Source organism: Scyliorhinus torazame, chromosome 2, assembly GCF_047496885.1.
Source record: "Scyliorhinus torazame isolate Kashiwa2021f chromosome 2, sScyTor2.1, whole genome shotgun sequence".
Lineage (NCBI taxonomy): Eukaryota > Metazoa > Chordata > Chondrichthyes > Carcharhiniformes > Scyliorhinidae > Scyliorhinus > Scyliorhinus torazame.
This window is the reverse complement of record NC_092708.1, coordinates 246,956,186-246,974,397: the sequence shown is the minus strand read 5'-3', so window position 1 is coordinate 246,974,397 and position 18,212 is coordinate 246,956,186. Positions and strand designations below refer to the sequence as shown.

At 40.4% G+C, this 18,212-nt stretch overlaps 1 protein-coding gene across 5 annotated transcripts in view; it reads right to left on the bottom strand.

Annotated features, from left to right (window-relative positions):
- Nucleotides 1–18,212, bottom strand: part of pcnx1 (pecanex 1) — a 450,027-nt gene that overhangs the window by 88,936 nt on the left and 342,879 nt on the right. For all 5 annotated transcript variants that reach the window (XM_072486041.1, XM_072486049.1, XM_072486025.1 and 2 more), the window contains 7 exons: nucleotides 14,506–14,611; nucleotides 13,037–13,129; nucleotides 8,360–8,510; nucleotides 7,146–7,287; nucleotides 5,466–5,643; nucleotides 2,427–2,535; nucleotides 1,281–1,410 (listed from right to left, as the gene is read on the bottom strand). In XM_072486041.1, coding sequence (XP_072342142.1) covers nucleotides 1,281–1,410; nucleotides 2,427–2,535; nucleotides 5,466–5,643; nucleotides 7,146–7,287; nucleotides 8,360–8,510; nucleotides 13,037–13,129; nucleotides 14,506–14,611 — 909 coding nt within the window. The remainder of the gene's footprint in view (nucleotides 1–1,280; nucleotides 1,411–2,426; nucleotides 2,536–5,465; nucleotides 5,644–7,145; nucleotides 7,288–8,359; nucleotides 8,511–13,036; nucleotides 13,130–14,505; nucleotides 14,612–18,212) is intronic.

Here is an 18,212-nt window from a genome sequence, read left to right as displayed (position 1 = left end):
TAATACCCTGGGATGCAACTCATCGGGTCCAGGGGACCTCCAGCCTTTAGTCCCATTAGTTTCCCTTGTAATTTTTCCCTAGTGACTGTTATTGTACTTATTTCGTCCCCCTCTTCTGTCCCTTGATTATTTAATATTTTTGAATGTTATTAGTGTCTTCCACCATGAAGACTGACGTAAAGTATTTGTTTAACTCCTCTGCCATTTTCTGGTTCCCCATTATTTCCCCAGTCTCATTCTCTAAGAGGCTTATATTCACTTTGGCCTCTTCTCTTCCTTTTCATATATTTGAAGAAGCTCTTGCTGTCAATTTTTATATTACTTGCTAGTTTACCCTCATAGTTTATCTTCTCCCTCTTTATTATGTTTTTGGTTACCTTTCATTGGTTTTTAAAACTTTTTCAATCCTCTGGATTGCCACTAATCTTTATCACATTATATGTTTTTTTTTCTTTCAGTTTAATACTATCCTTCACTTCCTTGGCTAACTATGGTTGATTTATCCCCTTCCTAGAATCCTTCTTCCTCACTGGGAGCAGGACTTGGTACAAGTTGGGATATGGGCAGCAGAGATTGAATGAGCTTTATGGAGGGTGAAAAGTGGGAGGCCGGCCAGGTGAGTACTGAATTGTCAAATCTGGAGATGACAAAGGCATAAATAAGGGTTTCAGCAGTAGGTGAACGGAGGTTAAGGTGGATATGGGTGACATTACGGAGGTGGAAGTAGATGTTCTTGTTGGCGTACAGGATATGGGGTTGGGAGCTCAAGAGGGTAAAATAGAACAACAAGATTGTAAATAGTCGGGTTTAGGCTGAGATAGTGGTCATGGAAAGGTATAGATTTGGTGGCAAGAAAATGGAGATTATGATGGATCTCATTAGTAGAGAAGACACCAAAAGAAGCATTCGCAGAAAGAAAAGACATCAAACTACTGAGAGACAGGAGCAAACAAAATGTTGCTGTTTGCCACAAAATAGGCGGTAGTTCATGAATTTTACTTTCAAGTTCCATGATTTCTAACCAAGTTTTTCTCAAAATGTTTGTTGTTGCAAAATTACAGCCATTTGGATAATAAATGTTCAAGTTCTTAAATTAGATGTCAGTGCCTAGCATCACCTCATGCCACTAACAAAAAACACTTTACATTTAAGGTGTGATAATGACAGAAAAATTACAATTTAGTTACATATCAAAGGGAAAATTGCTTTTATTTTTAAATAGCACATCTCTTTCACCCACATGTGCGAAGTTCTTTATTACATCATATAAGCATACTTACTTGTAGTCTCTTTCCCAGAATTTGACTGGGCGTACATATGAAGTAATGAATATTGCACTTCCAAGAAATGGGTTTAAAGGAGTTGAGAATAAAGCTGATACGATTGCCTGGACGAATAGCATGGCTGAATCTGAAGTAAGGCATAGTTAAGAAATAAAAAGCGCACATCATAATCACACCACACGCTGCACTGAAACCCCCAGATTGATCGCACACAATGGGTCAAATGGCCTTTTCCATCAAAACCTAGCTGGAGACCACATTATTAAACACTATTTATTGGCCCAATAGCCACACTCCTTCAGACTGGTCTTCCTGTTGTACTAATAAGTATCTCTGTATCAGTTAGAATGGATCTTTAGTACATCTTGTTTAGCAATTCAATTGTCCAAAGAAAAATACAAAGTAGCAATCAACAATCCCGACAAGAAAAGGACTGATTCCACCCTCAAAAGAAGTATTGTCAAAGGTACTGAGCAAGCTCACATGCCAGATTACTTGCTTAAAGTTACACATGTGTATGGGACTTTTTAGCACTGACCTGATGTGATTCAACACCGATACATATCTGTAATTGTCCTTGCAGCACAGTTGGTTGCTAACTAGTCAAAGCTGGTGCAAATGCGACATAGGCGCTTAATAAAATAAATTTACTTCTGCAATTTAGCTTTCAGTTGATACAAGTGCATTCTAATTGGCTGGTTTTACAAAACAGTGTTGGTGTTTTCCCACCCAGCTCATCAATCCAAAGCATTGCAAGTGCACAAAACCAGACACTAGCATATTTTTATAAAGTCAATATCACAACCTAAATCATAAAAATCTTTTTCATGATTGCTAGTACAAAACTATTTTAAGTACCGTACCCCATTATAATAAACAGTACTGTAACACCAGTATACAATAAAAGTGAATTGTGTTTGTGCTTTTAAAGCAAAGGTAATGTCCTCTGTGTGGTTTATTTTGTTTGAATTGATGCCCTCATTCAGGTTTTATTATAATAGGAGGTTAACAGCTCCTCTGAGCGTTAGGCTGGCCCAAGTATGCAGCTACGCTTGTAAATCCTGCACCTCTATTGCAGTTTTCTGTACAGCAAATGGACGTACAGACTATATCAATCATTCCTAAAGTATAAGTACAGGATACGGGGCACAGCAAAAGGCTGAGCGAAAGCATGGAACGCAGATCCCCATGTTATTTGCCAAGGAGCGATGTAAGTGTAGACAAATCTCAGTTTGTAGAAAAGTTCCCATAACTAAAGAAAAAAGAAAAATATTAAGCATATACATTTTAATGCTCAACGTTTTCACATTACACTTCAATAGAATAATGGCTGAAGCTGGATTTCCAATTAAAGGCCTTAACTTCCTTCAGTTTCACTTCAATAATGGTTTTGAAACAAATATTCCAGGATCGCATTACTTAGTTATTTCATTTTTTAAAAATTTTTTTTATTAAATACAGCACAGAACAGGCCCTTCGGCCCACGATGTTGTGCCGAACCTTTGTCCTAGATTAATCATAGATTATCATTGAATTTACAGTGCAGAAGGAGGCCATTCGGCCCTTTGAGTCTGCACCGGCTCTTGGAAAGAGCACCCTACCCAAACTCAACACCTTCACCCAACACCAAGGGCAATTTGGACACTTCATACTGCAGCAGTATACCTAGCCTCTGACTTCCGGTGATATCCCACATTTCCCCAATTCTCATTTAGCGGTATGACATTGTGATCCATGCAAGGGGAAAAATCATAAACAACACTGACCTCCCCATTCACAAAGATTTTAAAAATCCACCGCAAAAACACTTAAAATCACACACTATTCTGGGAAACCGGACCTAATATTCATGCAGATAGTATCAACAAGGCCTTTGGGGCACATGGAATCCCTGCTTAAATTCTGAAACATGGTGGAGATACACTCCTGGCATGGCTGCGCAACCTCATATCACTCATCTGGGAGGAAGAGCACATGCCGGGAATCTCAATAACACTGTGATCATGACTTCATGTGATTCAAGACGGGAGACAAGTCCAATTGCAGTAACTAAACAGGAGTCTCCCCACAGTCTGCCACAGGGAAGGCAATTGCAAGGATCCTCCTAAACTGCTTCCTCCCCGTGGCTGAGGAACACCTTCCACAGTTGGGACGGTTTCTGACAATCGAAAGGCACCACAGCCATAATCTTTACTGAGTGACAAATTCAAGAAACGTGCAAGGAATAGCATCAATCACTCACTGCCATGGCCTTTTTCGATCTCACTAAAGACTGTGTGAAGCCTGGTGGCTTATGCCGTGACGGGTTATGGAGTATCCTCCTCACATTTGGCTGCCCTCAGAAATATGCCACCATCCTCCACCGACTGCACCTCATTTCTTACCCTCTTTGCAAATTACCCACATGCAAGATTACCCATGCAACAGATGGGAAATTGTTCAACCTTCAATCCAAAACTAAAACCACTCCAACTTCAATTGCTGAGCTTCAGTATGTATCATGATGCTTGTTTGTGCACTCCTCAGATACTGAGCTCCTGGTCACTGTCAACTCCTTTTTCAAAATGTATGAGAAAATGGGCCTTTCACTAACACACGGAAAACGAAGGTCCTCTTCCAACCAACATCCACAACACAAACTTCCTGCCATCGATTCAGATCTAAGGTGAGATCTTGGAAAATATGGACCATTTTCCGTTTCTTGGGTGGTTCAGCTCAATGAAGGCAGACAGAGTAATCAAAATCTATCATCACCTCTAATATGTCAACTCAGATTTCCGTCGATTGAGAAAAAGAGGATGATCCTAAATCCGGGACTAAGATCATAGTTTACCACAATATCCTCACAATAGTCTGGGGAGACATTCGCCAGGTCTGCGAGCCCGAGGCAGGAATCGCAAGTGGCCCAGAGAATCGGGCAGATCGCAAAAACAGGTTTCACACCAGGCGTCAAACCCTTTTTGAGTCTCGCGGCCCATCCTGCCAGTCCCAACGATGTACCCGACTAGGCCTGGTGGGAACTTGCAAATACCTCATCAAACCTAATTTTAATATCATTATCGGGCAGGAGACCTGATTCACCTGCCTCCTGGGATGCTCCAGCCTCACCAGCCGGGAGTCCCGCTGACGTGAATTGGTGCAAGTCCTGAGAAACAGGGACCTGGCGGCTTGCACTCCGAGGAGGGACAAGGGGGTGAGTACCCTCCCTGTACTTGCCTTAAGAGTGCCGATGAGGATCCTTCAGGAAAGGCAGTCCAACAGCACTGTCCTCTCCCAAGCCAACTTGTACAGCGTTCAAGGAGCTAATCACTCAAAATAGGCTCTGCTGGGTGGGATACATTGATCTTATGCCTGACAGCAGACTTGCAAAGCAATTACTCTATTCAGAATTATGACGCAGCAGGAGACTGCTAGGAGGAAAGTGGAAATGTTTTAGGGATGTCCTCAAAGCGTCCCTGAAGGGATCAAACACCTGTGCCTACTCAAGTTGGCTTGCGACCAACCAACATGAAGAAAGCTCATCCGAAAAGGCATCAAACACATCCAAGAGACTTTGTGGAAGCATGCAAAGGTGAAGTTAAGGTGCCAGAAGCAGTCAAATCTCCAAGTCAACTCTTCAAGTACCATCTGCCCTGTGACATCGGGACCCATCAAGAGGATGAGTGGAAGCAGGTCATCCCGAGGGACCACCTAAGAGGAGGATCAACACACTACCAAGATGGATAAAATCATGGGACACATGCAGCATAAGGAACCCAACACCTCATCAATGAGGTACCTCGAAAGCACTGAACAGAATGCAAACAAATCCTCTTAGGGCACAGTTAATGTGGCCACCAGCCCACAAGAGGAAGCCAAGTAAGACCTGAAAAACAATTATGGTCATGAGTTCCAGATCATGGAAAATACTAAGATCTTATGAAGGAGGCACCCCCTTCCTCCACTCGGCATCTCAGGAGGTCACCATATGGATAACCAAACCTAGATGTGCCATTATCTGTTTTTCCTGTCATGTGGAAGTAGTAGATAAATCTTCCCTTAAATTTTCTGTTACCGTACAATCTACGATACATGCAATATATGTAAAATCATTGTAACTCTGTTCAACTCAGTCAATTTTAGAAAGATCAGCATACTGTTTATCTTATATCAACCAATTGTACTTTTCTTCTTATAACATACCTTACTGAACAGTATGGACATGAAGAAGAGGTCCAAAAGCAGAGTCTCTGAAAAAGCCTTGTAATCGAAGGTGAAGAAGAGCACAGTGAAAACAACAGTTACATATTGGTATGTGGGGCTACTGTAAGAAGATCGAAGTAATTTCATCCCTGCAATGGTGATCATTAGTGCGCCAAACCTAAAGGAGAGCACAGAATTGGTTCTTGAGAGTACCATACTTGAAGCAATCAATTGTATAACAGGTCAAGCAAAATTACAGGGATTGAATCACTGGGATCATCAAAAAAACTGCAGGAAATGCTTCGAAAATTGTGTTCCAAACAAAAGTGGCATTTTCTATTAAATAGATTAGCTTATTTATCACTGAATAAATCAATGTATTATTCCATCTCTATGAATGTGCAAGTACACAATTATTCTGTGTCATTCATATGGTGTTATTGCTGTCAATCAGACCAAAGAATCCCATTTCACAAAACACCCAGAAAGGGTCCATTTCAGTTTCAGAAGAAAATTTAATACTCAAATATGTTAAATGTTTACTTTAAATAATTTTAGGGGGAATTGCAAGTAGTAATGTCACTGGCAGAGTAATCCAGAGGCCCAAGCTAATGTGCTGGGGATATGGGTTCAAATCTCACCACGGCAGCTGGTGTACTAAATCTGGAGTAGAAAGTTGGTCTCAGTAATGGTGACCATGAAACTATACCGAATGTTGTAAAAACCCATCTGGTTCACTAATGTGCTTGAGGGAAGGAAATCCGCTGTCCTTACCCAGTCTGGTCTACATGCGAGCCCAGACCCAACATAATATGCTTTACTTTAAATGCCCTCTGAAATGGTTTAATAAGCCACTCAGTTCAGAGGCAATTAAGGATGGACTTTGCCAATAATACCCACATCCAATGAAAACAAATAATAGCAAACATTCTAAGTTGAAAGCCTATTCAAATCCTACAACTCCATACCAGCCTCAAAAGTTATTTATGAGCATATCTAGTCAGATGTGTCAACAGCATTGCAGAAAGAACATGAAGGGAAATCATCTCTTGTGCAATAAAATAAAAATACGGATATAGATTTGTAGCCCATTGATGGTTCACAAGTAGTTAGCAAATTTGCATGGATAACTCAGAGGAAACAAACAAGCAGAGGTAAAGCACTTACTAATTTGTGGAAATAGCTCTAAACTCAGATTCATGGGAAATCATCTTAAGCTGGTCAAAATGTTTTAAGCAGTCAAGTTTGGGAAGTCATAGGATTACTAAGTGACCTTCTACCTCTGCCAGAAATTGTATACTATGCAAAAACAGTTGAAAAGGGAAAATCAATTCTTCAAGACTTAGGCGAACAAGATGTGGAGATGCCGGCGTTGGACTGGGGTGAGCACAGTAAGAAGTCTTACAACACCAGGTTAAAGTCCAACAGGTTTGTTTCGATGTCACTAGCTTTCGGAGCGCTGCTCCTTCCTCAGGTGAATGAAGAGGTATGTTCCAGAAACATAAATATAGACAGATACATGTCTATATATATGTTTCTGGAATATACCTCTTCATTCACCTGAGGAAGGAGCAGCGCTCCGAAAGCTAGTGACATCGAAACAAACCTGTTGGACTTTAACCTGGTGTTGTAAGACTTCTTGCTAGGTGAACAAGAGAATAGTAAAGAGAAACACCTTACTCTGCGTCCAGTTTCTTTGGGCTAGCTATCGTCTTAGCACTGCTGCTCAGTTCATTGAGAACTATCAATGGATAAATAACGTTCTTTTCCACAAAGAGGAGCCAAACGTAAAGCTTTTCAAACCACATGACATGAGCAGCATCTGTGAGGAAAAAAAAACACTTAAGGTGGTTTCTGGAAGGCACGAAGCTAAACAATTCAACATTAGTGCGTAACCAAGGGCGTCACGATAGCACAGTGGTTAGCACTGCTGCATCACTGCACCAAGGAGCCGGGTTCGATCTCAGCTTCGGGTTACTGTCCGTGTGGAGTTTGTACATTCTCCCGATGTCTGCGTAGGTCTCACGCACATGTGCAGGGTAGGTGGATTGCCAACGTTAAATTGCCCCTTAATAGGAATTTCTTTTAAAAAAGAATTAGTGCATAACCAAAGTGAGTCTTCTGTAGAAGTTTTTAACAAAAAGTTATGTTCAGCGCACACAAATGACAACAATTGAAGTATTCATGTTGGCAGTGACTGGAGTATCACTGAAATTTGCAACTAAAAAATGTTTTGCAAATGTGCAACTCTTGTTCTAAGTAATCAAAATATTATAATTAAACAAAGAGATTTCTAAATAATTCAAACATTTTCAAACTATTTCCAGACAGAAATGAAAACCACAGATCCAGTTGTTTTATTTGTCAAAGGTGTGAACGTTATTCACTTTAATATATAGTGAAAAGTACAAGATACTTGCAATAATAATTCTGTAAATGTTTATTTCCTACAAATTAAGCTGTAAAATTTTAGCTGATACGGATTGTAGACACATGCCAATAAAATGGAAAATTTGAAAAGAAGGAACTTGAAATGTAACTTCAACTGGGCCTGATTAAACCACTTCCATTATTTTGTTTATCATTTATCTCCCCAAAATTATTTTTCCTCTCATTCTGAGAACTGCCTCTGTCAATTCTTTTTAATGAACTTTTGCACCCTTAAAGACTTGTTTTCATTTTGAACCTGCTTCTTGCCTGAAATATTGAGCTAATCTCATTCAAATATCACAGCATTAGATCGGTAAATGTTATAGAGAAATTGACCTCTTTGAATTATATTAGTTTAAGGTATTACAGTGCAACAATTAAATCAATGAAGCATTCATTTCACCTTTATGGACAGTCGCAACTCACTATGATTATCGTACTATAGCTATTAGTGGAGTACCTACTTCTCACTTCAAACTGATAGTATTCCTTGGTTTTCAGCAGTGGATGAGAGAAGCAGTGCCAAGGGAGCTGTTTTCTCAACTGAGGCAGCAGGTAATGTGTTAGAAATCCCACTGTGCCTACTAGGGTGTACAGCACATAGCTGAGAACAGGCTGGAAGACAAGAGAAAAATGCAGTCAATACATTTACTTCAGCATATCTGCAGCCCTTAATGGATATTTGCTGCGTGAGGCACTTTTGAATATTTGAATAACAAATGCAAATTTAATTTAATTTCTTAAAATTAAAGACTAAGGGGCCTATGAAATTTTATATCCTTTTTAATGACATTACTGTAAGCCCTGTGTTATCCACCGTTTTATTTTGGACAAACAGGTGCTAAAATTCAACCCCTTGTACATTTTGAGAACCAAAAATGAAAATCAACACAATGCTCTTCAGAACTGTTGAGTAACAATGTAATATATTTAATATCCAACGGCCTTTCCACTTTTTCCTCAAGCTAATATATTCTATTCTTCTTCGCCCACTTCCTTGATTTATCTGAGCCACGCAGAAACTGTTTCCAGCACAGCAGATGTCTTACAGGGCTCTTGCACAACAGGAGAGCAGCTCATGGTGGAGGCAAAGTTCATCCTATGTTGACTGCACGTTGCTGCATAAACCACGCTTCTTTTAATCCTGTTCTCTTAAGAAGAATAAAAAGTTGTTCACTCTCCCGAGCTACTAACCAATGCAGTCTTAATTCTAGACAAACTCTGATTATTCTCTAAGTTCCACTAACCAGTGGGGAATGGCAGATAACTTTGCAGTAGATCATTTTTAATTCTACAATCATAACTAAGAACATTTAATGGCGATTAATATTTCAACAGTAATCATTGACATTAATGATTCCATCCTGCTCACAAATACTCCACAAAGCTTTTTTGTGGGTAGAAGACTTATTATGCATATTTGACCATTAAGTGGCCAATTGTACTCCTTCAAACATTCTCTCTTAGAATCATCATAAATTCCAGGAAACAATGGTATTAGCTTAAAATGCCAAAAATATTCACTTTCTCCCCCCCCCCCCCCCCCACTCCCACCCAAAACATTGCTAAGAGGTGTGACATATTGCAGACTGGTTTTCTCAGGTGCACAATCACACATGCAGATATTGCAGATGAGATGCAAATAAAAATGTTTAAAAATTAACAATGATAAAGGATAACCAGTATATAACAGCAATGACACTGGGCCAAAACTTGTCAAAACTGGAGTGTTTCACGAAGGTGTGCCAAGTCAATTACTTCTTCCCTCATTCTTCATCTTAAATTTCCTTCGTAGCATTATTTGCTGCATGTGAGAGCTGACAAAAGTATGGCAAGGGCATACCTGAGCCCTCGGAGTGGCACAGTGGCACACTAGTTAGCACTTCTTCCTCACAGCACTAGGAACCCAGCCTTGGGTGGCTTGTCTGTGTGGAGTTTGCACTTTCTCTCCTTCTCTGCGTGGGTTTCTTCCGGGTGCTCCTTTTCCTCCCACAGTCAAAAGATGTGCCGGTTAGATGGATTGGCCACGCTAAATTGTGCCCCAGTGTCCAAAGGTAGGTGGGGTTATGGATATATGGCTGGGGAGTGGGCCTAACTAGGGTGCACTTTCGAAGGGTCAGTGTAGACTCGATGGGCCAAATGGCCTTCTTCTGCACTGTAGGGATTCTATGATTCTATGAATGGTGGGAGCAACATGTACTTCTTTAATCAATAAGATTTAAGGATTGACGCAGAAACAGAGGAGTGAGAGAGAAGGACGGTAAATCAGTGCAGGTGAATTAGAGTCAAATCCAGTCGAGAAAGATAAACAGAGTGAAAGATGGGCTGGGTTAAGGGAGTGAAAAACAAAGGCAGACAAGAAAAGTAATAAAACTAAATGTTAAAACATTTTTAAAATTCCCAAGAACAATTAAGATGACAAGGCCATGGGTCAAGTATGGGACTAAGCTGGAACTCTTTCTGCTGGCATGGACACAATGACATTCTGCTGCAAATTTCTATAATTCTGACAATGAGGCCGATTGCCATTGCATTAACAATTATCAGGTTGTTGAAAAGTTCTTATTCTGTTAATTACCAGACTTGACCTTCTGTGGTGGGTTTAATTAGCAATTAGTGTGCAAGGTTTTTAAAATGAATGGGAAGGCCAAGACGGAGATGCTGTTTGCGCAAAGCAAATGATGGAGCAGCGTAAATCAATAACCAAATTCCAGAGATGTGAAAACTCTTGCCGTATCTCTTAATCCCCTAATTTTCACAGTTCACAGGCTAGAGTTTATCCAGCAGAGAAATTTAAATGTAAAAAAAAAAAATCAGCTTCTAAGTTTATTTTCTGTTACTTCATAATCTATAAAGTTAATGATAGAGGTTATAAAAGATGTTAAAGTTGTAACTTGTGCCAATGTTATTCTGGTTAGTACTAATGCTCTCAATAAGGTCCCTACACCAATATCACACAGTACACTCTCAGTCGAAGTGAAGCCATGTTGGCCGTGGACAATTTTAAGCTGCTCTCTCATCATCTTGGATTAGGTGAAGAAACTTGAAACCAATTTGTTTTTGTCAGGTAACTTTAAACAGTAAATTTTAAGCCACATAGGAACCAGAAATGGCATTTGGCCCCTCAAACCAGTTCTACCTTTCAATGAGATCCTGACTAATCTGTGACCTAACTCCACATACCCCCTTTTGCCCCATATCCTTTAACACCTCACATTGATTCACAAAAATCTATCAATTTCAGATTTAAAATTCATTACTTATCTCGCATCAATTGCTGTTAACAGAAGTGAGTTCCAAACTTCTATCACCCTTTGAATGTTGAAGTGTTTCCTAGCTTCACTTCTGAAGAATCTGACTCCAATTTATAGACTATGTCTCATAGTCTTGGACTTCTCAATTAGTAAAATTAATTTATCTCCATCTACCCCATCAGTTTCCCTTAATGACTATAAACCTTCTAAATTCCACAGGTTCAATACTATCTTGCGTAATCTCTCTTGATAATTTAACTCTTTAGAGTATAGATATAATTCTGAGAACAGAAATACACTGCACTCTCTCCAAGGCCAATGCGTCTTTCCTAAGGTATTGTGCCCGGAGCTGAACACACCCAGGTGTTGTCTAACCAGGTTTTCATATAGCTATAGAATGACTTCTAACCTCCAGCACTTTAAGTTGCCAGATATAATGTCAGTATTCTATTCCATTAGTCTTCCTAATTATTTTCTGTACTTGCTCATGGAATTTTAGAGATCTATGCATCTGGGCCCCAAAGGACTGCACTGTTCCTAGCCTTCACCATTTAGAAAGAACCCTGTTCTATCTCTTTTTCTCCAAAGTGGATGACCTCACAATTGTCTATATTGAAATCCATTTGCCAGTTTTGTTCATGTGTTTAAATAGAAAATAGCTCTTTGTACATTTACATTCGAATCAACATTGCTTACAACGCCACCGATCTTTGTGTCACTGGGAAATTAGGAGGGGTGGTTTCCTGTTGCATCACCTAATTAGTTAATAAGTATGGTGGACAATTGAGGCCTTAACACAGATCACTCTGAGACATGATTAATTCGAATAAAAAGGACCTTGATACGTCATGGGGATGGAGGAATTCAGATTCATTCCGCATTTCATTGATTTTCCAACTAGAGTACTGAGGACACTTACATGTAGTCTACCAAGGCAAGGAAAAAGGTTCACACAGTTTGTCACATGTGCACGGTGGCACAGTGGTTAGTACTGCTGCCTCACAACTCCAGGGAACTGGGTTTGATTCCGGTCTTTTGCGACTGTCTGTGGGAAGTTTGCATACTCTCTCCCTGTCTGCGTGGGTATCCTCCGGCTCCTCCGGTTTCCTCCCATAGTTTAAAGATGTGCTGGTTAGGTGGATTCGCCATGATCAATGTGCAGGTTTACGGCAATAAGGTCGGGGAGTGGGCCTAGGCACAGAGCTCTTTCGGAGGGTCAATGCAGACACGATGGGCAGAATAGTCTGCTTCTGTACTGTAGGGATTCTACGGATGGGTGGGTGCTCAGCAATTGTTTCTTTACTTGAAACCTGAACTTTGTTTTTGAATTTCAGTTTATTTCTGTGCCAAACATTATCTTTCTAAAATTTGCTCATCGGCCCTTTGAGTGAGAAAAGAATGCAAATGTGCCCCCTCCCCCAAGTGAAAAGGTTGGACAAGCCTGTTTCAAGGAATAAAACATCAACATGTGACAAAATTCTGCTCCTGACAAATAAATTCTAAGGAAAATACTTTGTGTATGATTAAGAAACATATTTCACTTACAAAGTTTTACAGGAATTAAATCACTGTTTGACTCTGGTCATCATTCTACATGTTCAACACAGCAAAATTCAATATTTGGATCGAGCAGCTAACTAGTGCGTAACCATAATAAAGAGCTTACACTGAGGGTTATAATGCAATTCAGGCTTTCCAGACTGTAGAGCATTCCACAGACAATTTCTCTGCATAACTGGGATTTTTTATTCACCAATATTTTCTTGAAACAGTTCCATGACCTTCACTAAAACACCTACTAATATGCAATAGCTATTAATCATAGGTCCAGTACTCATAGCTTCATTGAACCTTGGTTTCTGTAGAATGAAAATTCAAGCTCTTTACCTGCAGGGCAATGAAGACTGTGCTGACATGGATAGCAAAGTATAAGATGGCAATGACTGTGCAAACTATCAGATCGGACTGTAAACGTTCACTCTAGAGAACAAACAAAAAAAAAAACCAAGTTATTTTCCAAAATATTTGCATCAAATCATTTGAACAATTTTACATGATGATTAACTCCTGTTATTCTTTCCTTCCTAAACTAGCCTCTTCTCTGTGAGGCCCTGTTAAGGCCCTCTTCTGGTTAATACAATGATTGCTTTGGCAAATACAACTGATGGCTGCCCTTGCAAGTGCAAAGTTGTTTCAAGTGGTGTACTACAGGGTTCGGTGTTGGGACCCTTATTATTTGTATTATATATTAATGAATGTGGACATGAATGTGGGAGCACGATTAGGAAATTTGCAGACGACACAAAGATTGGCCGAGTAGTGGACAGTCTAGAGGATAGCTATAATCTCCAAAATTATATAGATGGGTTGGTGGAGTGGACAGTAAAGTGGCAGATGGATTTTAACACAGAAATGTGAGGCCATGCATTTAGGGAGGTCAAACAGATATAGGGAGTACACAATAAATGGGAATATATTAAGAGGGGTAGATGAAGTGAGAGATCTTGGCATACCACAAGTACACAGGTCCCTAAAGGCAGTAGTTCAAGTAGACAAGGTTGTTAAGAAAGCATATGGAATGCTCTGCTTCAGAGGTATAGAATATTAAAGGACATAATGTTGGAATTGTATAAAACACTGGTGAGACCACAACTGGAATATTGTGTGCAATTCTGGTCACCACATTACAGGAAGGATGGAATTGCTCGGGAGAGAGTGAAGAAGAGGTTTACAAGAATGTGGCCAGGGCTAGAAAACTGTAGCTATGAGGAGAAATTGGGTAGGTTGGGGTTATTTTCCTTGGAACAAAGAAAACTGAGGGGTGACTTAATTGAGGTGTACAAAATTATGAGGAGAAGAGATAGAGTGGACAGGATAAAACTGTTTCCCTTGGTGGAGAATTCTAGAACCACCAGAGGACATAGATTCAAGATAAGTGGCAGAAGCTGTAGAGGGGACATGAGGAAGAGCTTTTTTGCACAGAGGATAGTGGGAGTCTGGAATTTGCTGCCCGAATTCATGGTGGAAGCAGAGGCCCTAAACGCTTTTTGAAAAGTACCTGGATCTGCACTTTAAATGCTGTAAACTAGAGGACTATGGACTGGGAGCAGGAAAATGGGATTAGAAAAGGCACCTGGGTATATTTGGGCGAGCATGGACAAGATGGGCCAAATGGCCTCCTGTGTTGTAACTTTTATATGGTTCTAAAAGATCTGACATCAAAACACAGCCAGGCTCGTGTCTGCGTTATGCACATCTCGAGAACAAAGACAAAAAGTTGTATATCTGAAAATTATTTCTGGACTATAAAATTGCACATATATCCATATAGCAATTAACAAAACAATATTACTTACAACGGACTGCTTCAGTTTTTCTGGTAGGGGGTCTTTCACCTCTGCAAGAGGGTCTTCAGGATTCTTATCATCAGTATTTGGGAAAATCTTTGATCGTACTAAAGACCTATCATTTTAAAGCAAACACAGCAGTACTTTTACTCAACAACCTTAACACTTAAGGTGGATATAAGTAGATATTAGCTTTAGCTAAGATTATTGCTTCTCATTCCACATGACTCATATCACATTATTTGCTCTCAGTGTAGAGATGAATTTAAAGTAAAACAGAAGAAAACTGGCCTAAATTTAGATTATCTTCTTGTTCTCATGGCTATGTTCATTCTTGTCATATCAATAAAATGTAATAACCATAAAAACTATGAGCAATGTATCTCAATGGGAACTTCAGTAAAATTTGAAAGAATTTTGAAGAGAAAATTAAAAAGCAATCACTTTCTAAAACTGCAATAATCGAGGAGCATCTGGATAATCAAAGCTTCTTACCAAGACAGTCAAGTTGTAACCTGACCTGGATGAGAGCACAATTCAGATTCTTTACTATTTACTTTGCAACAATTAGACCTACAAGGATGCGTTTTAATTTTAGCTGCCTTTCCCCCTCGTCTTGTTGCATGCTTCTTCTTGGGAAACAGTTCCATAGTTGTTGAGCCCCCCGAAAGTGACTTATTCAATTGACCAACCTTCGTGATAAAATCAGGGGAGGAATAAATATGGGCCTGATGTCCACATCCAAATTTCCATCAAGGGTCAAAGGACAGTAACAATCTTTAATTGGGACACTGGGCAAATTTCTCCTCTTGAGGTTCAAGGTGCACTTGTATCAATTGTCGCATTACTGCAGCATCCCAGGCAAACAACTGCCTTTACTGTTACAAATTTCAACTTAATCAGAATTTTTTTTTTTTTTTTTAGGTACAATGTAAATGCTTCTACCATTTTAAGTGTAATGCAACTTTGCATCGCACTGTGCCAAATATTGAATATACCGTTATATGTGTACCAGATATCCTGTTGCAGAAGATTTACTGTCACCATTCTTGCCGAAAGAGTTATTTGGACCAAAACAGTTAATATTTAGAATATATTGATAGGTTTCTCATCAAGTTAAGAACATGCAGGGTTGGAGAAACTATAGCAATCTATCATGCCAAATCACTTTGAGAGCTACCATTAAATAGTCTTGACTCACACTCCTCAGTTGTTTCCACTATCCCATTTGAATTAGCAAAAATGATCTCTGCCCCTTGTTAAATATATTCATCAGCCTCCATGTGATAAACTTGCACTTGATTATGGTCACCTTCACTCTTCCGAACTTGGTTCTATGATGATATTTTTATTTGTTCGTGGGATGTTGCTTGCAACAAGGAGTCAGTCAGAACCCGTGTTTGGAAGAAACATACATCAGAGGGAAGAAAGTAGGTGACTGGCTGGTGAGTACTTCAATTTATTTTATCCAAACTAGGGAATTTCAATCAGGGCAAGTAAAATATTTATTGAAATAATAAGAGTATAAGCACAGGCAGGACTAGAGACATTGACTAAATTTAGTCAGTAAAATAATGAATTAGTTAAAACACTGTAAAGATGGCAGGGCAGGTGATGTGTTACAGCTGCAAAATGTAGGAGTTCATGGACGCCAGTGTAGTCCAAGGCAAACACATCAGCAGTGTTGAAGAACTTTGGCTCAGATTCACTGAGCTGGTGGCAGAGCTGCAGACACTGATGCATCAGGGAGGGAGAATGTTACATGGGCACTTTATTCCAGGAAGTAGTCACACACCTTGGGACAGGATTGCTTGATCTGGTCTGTGGTCAGGGACTGGAGGGTGTGACTGTGGGTGAGGCAGGAATGGGGATCGAGAAGACAGAAGCCTCAATCTTTGCAATTGCCCAACAGGTTTGGAGGTTCCTGTAGTTTGTATAGACAAAGTCTCACAATACTAGGTTAAAGTCCAACAGGTTTAGTTGAAATCACAAGCTTTCGGAGCGCTGCTCCTTTATCAGATGAAATCAGTGAATTCAAATAAATCTGTTGGACTTCAACCTGGTGTTGTGAAACTTATTACTGTGCCCACCCCAGTCCAGCGTCTCCACATCATGTATGGACAAAAGCAGGGGCTGAAAGATGGATGATCAGCGTGGCACAGGAAGCCATTCAATCTAGGGGAGTTAATAGGAATGTAGCGGTACTAGGGGACATTAGAGTCACAGCGATACACAGTTCTCTCTCTGTAGCCTAAGCGAAGAGATAAGAATTTGAAACACTAACTCTGATTCTCTCAACACTATGGCGTGTTTCCAGGATTTTCTGTTTCATTTCTACATTGTACATATTGGTTTGCCCATTGAAATTAATGAACAGAAATTGTATTCAGCAATTTCTTTACTTGTTTACATCAACCCTAAATTGACTGTGTGTGACGCAAGTTAGTATATTGTCATTCAATACTTCAACCGAGTTCTGAATGTCACCTTAATGTGATTAAATATTCATCTGATAATACTACAAACAGTAATTATGACGCTGTTCTATTTTGCTTTTATTATACAATGCAGCATGCTACATGTAATCTCAAGCAGATGTAACAGCATCTATGGAGAGATTGCAGACAACAGACAGGTGAAACATTAGAAGCACAGAAACAAAAGTTGTTTAGCCCTTCAAACCCGTTCCTTGATCAAATTAAAGTCCAACAGGTTTGTTTCGATGTCACTAGCTTTTGGAGCGCTGCTCCTTCCTCAGGTGAATGAAGAGGTCTGTTCCAGAAACACAAATATAGACAAATTCAAAGATGCCAGACAATGCTTGGAATGCGAGCATTAGCAGGTGATTAAATCTTTACAGATCCAGAGATGGGGTAACCCCAGGTTAAAGAGGTGTGAATTGTATCACGCCAGGGCAGTTGGTAGGATTTTGCAGGCCAGATGGTGGGGGATGAATGTAATGCGACATGAATCCCAGGTCCCGGTTGAGGCCGCACTCATGTGTGCGGAACTTGGCTGTAAGTTTCTGCTCGGCGATTCTGCGTTGTCGCGCGTCCTGAAGGCCGCCTTGGAGAACGCTTACCCGGAGATCAGAGGCTGAATGCCCTTGACTGCTGAAGTGTTCCCCGACTGGAAGGGAACATTCCTGCCTGGAGATTGTTGCGCGATGTCCGTTCATTCGTTGTCGCAGCGTCTGCATGGTCTCGCCAATGTACCACGCTTCGGGACATCCTTTCCTGCAGCGTATGAGGTAGACAACGTTGGCCGAGTCGCACGAGTATGTACCGCGTACCTGGAGGGTGGTGTTCTCACGTGTAATAGTGGTATCCATGTCGATGATCTGGCACGTCTTGCAGAGATTGCCATGACAGGGTTGTGTTGTGTCGTGGTCACTGTTCTGAAGACTGGGTAGTTTGCTGCAAACAATGGTTCGTTTGAGGTTTCGCGGTTGTTTGAAGGCAAGTAGTGGGGGTGTGGGGATGACCTTGGCAAGATGTTCATCGTCATCAATGACGTGTTGAAGGCTGTGAAGAAGATGACGTAGTTTCTCCGCTCCGGGGAAGTACTGGACGATGAAGGGTATTCTGTCGGTTGTGTCCCATGCTTGTCTTCTGAGGAGGTCGGTCCGGTTTTTCGCTGTGGCGCGTTGGAACTGTTGATCGATGAGTCGAGTGCCATATCCCGTTCGTACGAGGGCATCTTTCAACGTCTGTAGA